At 38.3% G+C, this 8,357-nt stretch overlaps 1 protein-coding gene across 1 annotated transcript; it reads right to left on the reverse strand.

The window, feature by feature from the left end:
* Positions 1-1,385: 1,385 nt before the first annotated feature.
* LOC109222070 lies at positions 1,386-3,076 on the reverse strand. The gene is made up of 2 exons (XM_019386479.1): positions 2,901-3,076; positions 1,386-2,772 (listed from the first exon to the last, which is right to left on the reverse strand). The coding sequence occupies exons 1-2, from the start codon at positions 3,074-3,076 to the stop codon at positions 1,386-1,388; spliced, it is 1,563 nt and encodes a 520-aa protein (XP_019242024.1).
* Positions 3,077-8,357: the final 5,281 nt, after the last annotated feature.

Here is an 8,357-nt window from a genome sequence, read left to right on the forward strand (position 1 = left end):
ATTAGGTCCTTTGGCTAGCCATCTTAAATAATCTGGCAATACAATATTTTTAACTTTTTCTTTAAACCAATTGTTGTCCCTCGCTCTTCATGCATTTCATCTACTATGATTAACAATTAAATTCTTATGTTCCCTGCAATCAAGAACATTTCTAGTTTAATCATATAATAAAGAAAAAATTATATAAAAATAAATAAAGATTAATATAATTTATCTTACTCGATAAACTTTTCCATTTGTTCATCTCCAGTATTGAATAGACCATATCGATGTGCTTCAAAGTATAACTGCGAATCCATGAGAAAAGTATTTTTTTTTCTTACTTCCAATTGGATGGCCTATATTAGGGAATATAGGTGACAAATTTTGAGAGCACTCATCATCCACAGTTTGGTACCTACTAAATTTTGTCTTCACGCCATCATGTAGATATCTCGAACAAAAAGTCAAGCACTCATCGGCCAAAAACCCCTCTGCTATTGACGCTTCTGGAGTAGATCGATTACGTACAAAGGCCTTGTACTTACATAGGTTCCTCTCAATGGGATACATCCAACGAAGATGAGCCGGACCCCCAAGCTTAATTTCATCCAACAAATGGATAGGCAAATATGTCATTATGTCAAAAAATGTTGGATGGAAAATCTTTTCAAGCTCACATGTTATTTCAACAATTTCAGACTCCATTATTTCAAGATCTCTTTGCCTTATGACCTTACTACATATAGCTCTAAAGATATTTTCCAACCTAATCAAGGCCAATGAAACATTCTTGGGCAACACTTTTCTAACAGCAACCTGGAGCAAGTAATGCATTATAAAATGGGCGTCATGACTCTTGTACCCTGATATTTTCATCTCCTTCACTTGCACGCGTTCTGAAATATTCGATGCACACCCTTTTGGTAATTTAGCATTTTTCATGAAAGTACAAAACAAACTTTTCTGTTTTGGTTCCACGTAGAAACAAGATTTAGCCAAACTTATAGTTCCATCATTATTTATTCTTGGTTGCAGCTCCTTTCGTATCCCCATTTCTTGTAAGTCATAGCGAGATTTTTCATGATCCTTTGATTTTCCATCTATTTCTAATAAAGTCCCAAGCAAACTATCACATATGTTTTTCTCGATGTGCATCACATCAAGATTGTGCCTCAATTTGTTATGCACCCAATATGGCAATTCGAAAAAAATGGATCTCTTTTTCCACGGACCCTTATCACTCCGAGGCCTTTTTTAGCTCTCTTTCCAAAGATATTGTTGAATTCAAGCAGCTCTTCAAACACTTCTTCACCCGACAATGGAGCAGGGGCAGGTCTATGCTCCTCCTTAACATCAAAAGACTTCTTATCTCGTCGGAATGGATGATCACGAGGCAAAAATCTTCAATGGCCAAAGTAACACATCTTATGACTATGTTTGAGATATTGAGAACATGTGTCATAATTGCAAGTGGGGCATGCCAATCTCCCCTTAGTGCTCCATCCTGAAAGCATTGCTAATGCTGGAAAGTCACTAACTGTCCACATTAAGGCAGCATGCATTCGGAAAGTTTGGTTGGTTTCAGCATCAAATGTGTCTATCCCAATTTCCCATAGTTCTTTCAATTCTTCAATTAATGGTCGTAGGTACACATCTATATCATTTCCTGGAGATGATGGACCTGGAATGATCATAGACAACATTATATACTCCGGCTTCATGCAAATCCATGGTGATAAATTATAGTTCATTAACATAACAGGCCACGTGCTATGAGAAATGCTCATCGTCCGAAACGGGTTGAAACCATCACTTGAAAGACCCAATCTAACATTCCTAGCATCTCTAGAGAAGTCTGGGTGCAAAGAATCAAAAGCCTTCCAAGCTTCCCCATCAGCAGGATGTCTTATGTTCCCATTATTGGGTCGTTCATTAGCATGCCATCTCATTGCAGCAGCCGTTTCAGGACACATGAATATCCTCTGAAGCCTAGGCTTTAAAGGAAAGTATCTTAAAACCTTTGCAGGGATTTTAGAGCTTGCTTTAGTCAAAGGACCACCACCCTTCCATCTTGAAGACCCACAAATAGAGCAATTCTCGGCATTCGCATTTTCTTTCCAAAATAACATGCAATCATTAGGGCATGCATGTATTTTTTCGTAATGAAGACCCAAATCTGTTATCATGTTTCTAGTCTTGTTGAAAGATTCTGGTACCTGAGCAAAGGAAAATGCCTCTTTTATCAACTCTAACAAATCGGAGAAAGCCACATTGCTCAACCCATGCAAGGATTTAAGCAAGTACAATCGAATAGTGAAACTCAGTTTACTGAAATTTTCACACCCCAGATATAACTCTTGTTTTCCTTCCTCCAACAATTTGAAAAACTTCTTTGCATCTTCAGATAGTCTTTCCCCAACTCCTTCTTCATCCCTTGCCTGACCCTCTATATTTCTAAATGTAACATGAAGTAGTCCATCAATATCGTCACGCATGGTAGAACCTTCATCATCATTGCTTGGATGAGGTGTATTTCTCGAGGAAAATCCTTCCCCGTGGAAAACCCATTTGGTATAACCATCAAAAAATCCATGAACAACCAAATGATCCTCCACCACATTTTTATAAAACCAATAGCGATTCATGCACTTTTTGCAAGGGCATAATATTTCATTTCCTTGAGCGGCTCGCTCAAATGCCTTATCAAGAAAATCATTCACTCCACTGATATACTCATCCGTCCATCTCAGGAGATTCATCCAACTTTTATCACCATTATCCACAGATATCCTATACGATAAAACAGAGGAATTAGTAGTAATAAAGAACTAGCTAACAACAACAACGACAAACCTCGTAAAATTCTACAAGTGGGGTCCTGGGGAGGGTAGTGTGTTCGTAGACCTTATAACCCCTACCTGAGTTCTGGGGAGGGTAGTGTGTTCGTAGACCTTATAACCCCTACCTTGAAGGTAGAAAGGTTGTTTCCGATAGACCCCGACTCAAGGAAAGATGAAAAGAAAGCAGTAGCAATTTCTGCCACAGACCCCGGATCATTTCTAACTATCTCAATCTTGTATGACCACGCATCCATCTAAACATGTATATTTTTGTGGCATTATCTTTAGGCCCAACATCTACTCCTATGTAATATTACTAATCACGCATCCATTCTATAAAATTTGCCTTTCACTTTGTTAGGTATCTTCATATTGCATAAGACTCCTCTGGTTCAACCATCTTATTTTACTTTTGTGTGCTACATTATCATTTCTCATGTCATTAGCTAAAAATACTTAGCCTAGACTTGAACTATACTAAGCCTAGAGTTCCATCTGAAATTCCTTTATGCCCAATTCCAGATTACTCCAAGTAATCCTCTCTTTTTGGATGAGTGCAATTCTCAATTTTTGACCAGAAAGCAATGAATGGTAAAATGCCAAATTAATTAGTTCACAAGAGATGCTGAACTATAAAATCTTGTCAACAGGTAATGTCAAAGATCAATTAGAGGCGAATAAATTAACATAAACTAAGCAAATAATAAACAAACCCAAGAACTTGAAAGTATGCTTTGAACCACTCTACTGAAGTTTGCATAAACTCAAAAGAGAGAACAGGACAGCTGATCCATGAACCACTCTCCAAGGTGAGAATCACTAATTTTTTTGCTTTTATTTTTATTTTAAGTAGAGGTATTTGGAAGCTTTTAGAATAAAAAAGAGCTTTGAGTATTAGTAGAAGCAATTTTGGAGAAACAAAAATATAGTTTTTAAAAACTTGACCAAACACTAACTATCTTTTACATTAATTAATCAAACACAAATACTTCTAACCAAAAATAATTTTGAATAAAAGTACTTTCTCAAAATAAGCTGATTTTAGAAAGTTCGCCAAACAAGCTATTAGTATCTCGTGTTATGTCTTCAGATTTGTTTCTTTTAAAAAAAATTCTTTATTCACACACAACAAAAGGTGTTCCGATGTAGCTTATATGCTAGTTAAAACACTTTTTACGACTTATCTATAAACTCCAAAAATGCTTATAAGACAAAATCAGCAACAAGTTATAGTTCAATCACACTCAACTTTAGTTTTTCTCACTTTTGGTTGGCTAGAGGAAGAAAGGAAGGTTGTGCTCCTAAAACATTAAACAATATACGGTGAAATTGGCACTAAAACTTGGAGGAGTTTTCAATGAGCTTTAGTCCGTTGTTTTTCGTCCAACCAATTTAATAACTTCAACATGAATGTCCAGATAGTTTGAATAATAAAATTGAAACACTCAAAGCGAGCATCAATTCAAGGTTGAGTTGACAATATGCATTACTAAATAGTTTATCTTCCCCTCATCATTGCAAAACTATCACAAGACAGTCTCTCCAACCTACAAAGTGACCGACCATTCAATACCACCAATTAACATTTTTATCACAAATTCTCTAATGACTCTCCTATTAAGCCATCAATGTTGTATTCTGATTAGGCTTATTTTTATGTTCAGGAGACGAGAGAATTGAAATAGTCCAACAAAAAGATTGACAGCAAGTTGAAGCACCCAAACAATCACGAAATATTTGCTCCAAAAGTTCAGGAGACAATGTGCTCCTATAAGAAGTGAACCTAGTTGCTGCAGCAAAAGGTAACCTCCAAACAATAACTAATAGCAGCAGTTCATATACTTAAACCACTTGAAATATAGTGCTTAAAAAACTAAGGTTTTCACCCATTATACAGTACGAGAAGATCCAACCACAAGAGGAGCCCAACTAAACAAGATCACAAACAATTACCATTATACAGATAAAGCTAATTCAGTAGCATAAAAAGCAGAAACTTCAGATGGGGTAAGGGTGGAGGGGACGACCATTATCAGCACAATATTCCCCCAGCAAAAAGATCACAGAACAACAAAGATTGTGTATTTCTAATCAATAACAGTACATCGCTCAAATACCCCAAAAATAAAATTAAAATCAATTAATCCACCTGTAAAGAAACTTACGATGATATCTATTCCACAGCTACCCAGCGGCAAATTCTTCTTCAGTGAGGAATGAAATAGGCGAATTAGGGCTCAACTGTTGAGAAATTACAAAATCAGTAAAAGAATAGCATGCGAAATAAATCAAAAATTTATGAGAATCGAGCAAAAACCTTGAATTAGGGATCTGTGGAACTTGACATGTTAGCCGAGCTTAATCGAGAAAAAAACCTAAACTTATTGGATGGTTCGAATTGTTTGAAGGAGCTGGTTGTTTATGGTGCGAATTAGGGCTCAACTGTTGTGTCACGACCCTAACCCCGGTCGAGATGGCGCCCAACACACTGCTAGGCAAGTCCGACCAATTCAACAACCTTAACCCTTTTTATACAGCTCATGATTCAATTAACACAAATAATTACTAAGTCATAATACTGAAACTCTGAAATATAGTTAAAACATGCGAAAAACCCAAGTAGAAATACTACTACACAGCCCGAAGAATCCGGTGTCACAAGTCTGAGCCTCTAATACATGAGTATCAACCTACTACATATCGTTCTCCAGAAATGCGGAAATAAAGCAAATTAGATAGAAGGAAGATCAGGACTGCGAACGTCAAATGCAGCTACCTTGAAACTTCCAGATATGATGCTAGGCAGAGAAGTCCTCACACAGCCTCAGGTGTACCTAGATCTGCACGCAAGGTGCAGGGAGTAATGTGAGTACTCCAACCCAGTGAGTAATAAACATAAATAAAGGCTTAGAATAAGAAATCCTGAATAGGCACAAAGTAATTCTATAAATACAGCAACTTGAACTCAGTAGTATAAAATCAGTAAAATTAGTGAAAACAATTATGGAAAATCCCACAACAGATAAATAATTAAATGACAATCAAATATGTAATGCAACACATAGACCGGTACTCTCCAGTACCCGCTGCGGCGTGCAGCCCGCTCCATTTATTTATCGTCGACGGCGCTCACTGGGGGTGTGCAGACTCCGGGAGGGGCCCCTTACGGCCCAAGCGCAATAATAAGCCATATCGTGGCATCAACTAGGCCCTCGGCCTCATATCAATATCAATTTCATACCGCTGCGGCGCGCAGCTCGATCCCATACTCAGTCCAAAATCACATAAGCCTCTCGGGCATATTAATATAGAAATATTCAGCCCAAACTTCATTTAAAAATATTAATTAAGTTTCTAATTTGAGAAAAGTGGCTGAGTTTGCAAAACAGTATTAAATTCTAGGACTGAGTTCAATGATATGTAGAAATGGTAAGAAATCAGTAACAACAATCCCTAAAGGATTTAATCAATTGGCACGAAGCCCAAATATAGCAATCAGCTCAATTAAAATAATAATAAGTGAATTTCAGTCAAATACGCAGTATATTCATCTACCGGGACAGACCAAGTCACGATCCCCAACGGTGCTTACCCCGTGCTCGCTACCCGGCGTGCAAGTCACCTTAATATAGCACTACGATGTGCAAACACGGGGTTTCAAACCCTCAGAACACCATTTACATCTATTACTCACCTCAAGCCGGCCAAAATCCTAGCTCGCTATGCCCTTGCCTCTCAAATCGACCTCCTCGCGCGTCGAATCTGACCAAAACCACAACGAATACGTCACATTATGCTATAGGATCAATACCCAATCGAAAATAATCGAAAACATCAATAATCCCGAAATTGACAAAACCCGAGCCCCGGGCCCACTTCTCGAAACTCAGAAAGTTTTACGAAAAAGTGTTCTTCATCTTCTCCCGATTCCGTACATATAAAGAACACCAAAATCGGAGTCCGTTTGACCCCTCAAATCGACCCCTAAAGGTCTCATAATCTCAGGCCCCAAAATCCTATTTTTCTACTCTTTTTCATGAATTAAAGGCTGGGATTATGGTCTATAATCACCCATAAACGAGTTTTAATAATCAAATCACTTACCTCTGTGATACCCACTGATTTTCTCTCTTAAAAATCGCCTCAGAAGCTTCTTCCCGTTCAAAAATTGGAATAAAACTCGATCTGCTCATTATAGGTATACTGTTCACGCGTTTTACTGCTCCCAATGGATTCCTTGTGAAATTTTAATGAATTTAGGCTTTTGAATCACTCAATTTGACCTTATAATGAAGGAGATATGTAAATTTTAAGATTTGCAAATAGTGCAGGTTTTTAATACGCCGTCAGGGGCAATTTCGTCATTAACCTGAAAATCTGGGCAACCTTGGTAAAATGGCCATAAAATCCTCATACGATGTCCAAATTCGACGATTCTTTTTGCTACGGGTCTGTATTTACGATACGGATCTAATGCTTCATTCAAAACAGTAATCGGAGCTCATTTGTTCAATATTATATCATTTATGCTTGACGAAACGACGTCGAAGCATAAGAAAAACGAGCACAACGCAGCCCAAACCTATCCGAAACTCACCCGAGCTCCTCGGGACCGCATACGAACATACTAACACGTCACATATGATCATTCAAACTTAGTTGCACTCTCAAAACACCAAAACTAACATCAAAACACCAAACTTACATCGGATTCAAGCCTAAGTTCTTCTAAAACTTCCGAAACACGCATTTGATCAAAACCCCAACCAAATCACCTCCGAATAACCTGAAATTTTGCACACACATCCCAAATCACCTAACGAAGCTACAACAACTCTCGGAATTCCATTCCGACCCTCGGATCAAAATCTCACCTATCAACCGGAATTCGCCAAAATACTAACTTCGCCAATTCAAGCCTAATTCTACACCGGACCTCCAAAATCACTTCCGATCACACTCCTAAGTCACAAATCATCCCCCGAAGCTAACCGAATCGTCGAAATCCACATCCAAGCCCTCTAACTTATAGGTCAACATCCGGTTGACTTTTCCAAAACAAGCCCTCCTTAAAGAGACTAAGTGTCTCATTTCCTTCCAAAAATCTACCCAATTCAACTCGTTCACACAAGACACTGATAATGAAGCATGAAATGGGGGAAATAGAGCGGTTCTCACGGGACGACGGATCGAGTCGTCACAGCCTCCCCAACTTAAACAAACGCTCGTCCTCGAACGTACCCAGAGTTGTCCTAGAAGCCAACCAATAGCTGAATGACCTTACCAAGCATATACCCGGGGGTGATCCCACGTCATCCTATCTCGCATAGGTCCGATAACACAACATAGATGAAATTTCACAATCCATCTAGTCCATAAACCATAGAACCACATTGCACTTTCCGAAATCATACACAAGATCAGAACCTCACATCTATACTCAGAATAAGCCCGAACCAGCTGTAATAACCCATACCTGCAACCTCAGGTGCAATCATATGATATACTACATAACCCAAACACTCGAAACGATAA

The sequence above is a fragment of the Nicotiana attenuata genome, unplaced genomic scaffold, assembly GCF_001879085.1.
Source record: "Nicotiana attenuata strain UT unplaced genomic scaffold, NIATTr2, whole genome shotgun sequence".
NCBI lineage: Eukaryota > Viridiplantae > Streptophyta > Magnoliopsida > Solanales > Solanaceae > Nicotiana > Nicotiana attenuata.

What these genes read in the sequence shown, in the direction of transcription:
- LOC109222070 (XM_019386479.1), bottom strand. Translation starts at nt 3,076, where the DNA reads ATGGATGCGTGGTCATACAAGATTGAGATAGTTAGAAATGATCCGGGG. An exon ending in CTACCCTCCCCAGAACTCAG is followed by an intron (nt 2,773 to 2,900) that starts GTAGGGGTTATA and finishes TTTATCGTATAG; the next exon opens with GATATCTGTGGATAATGGTG.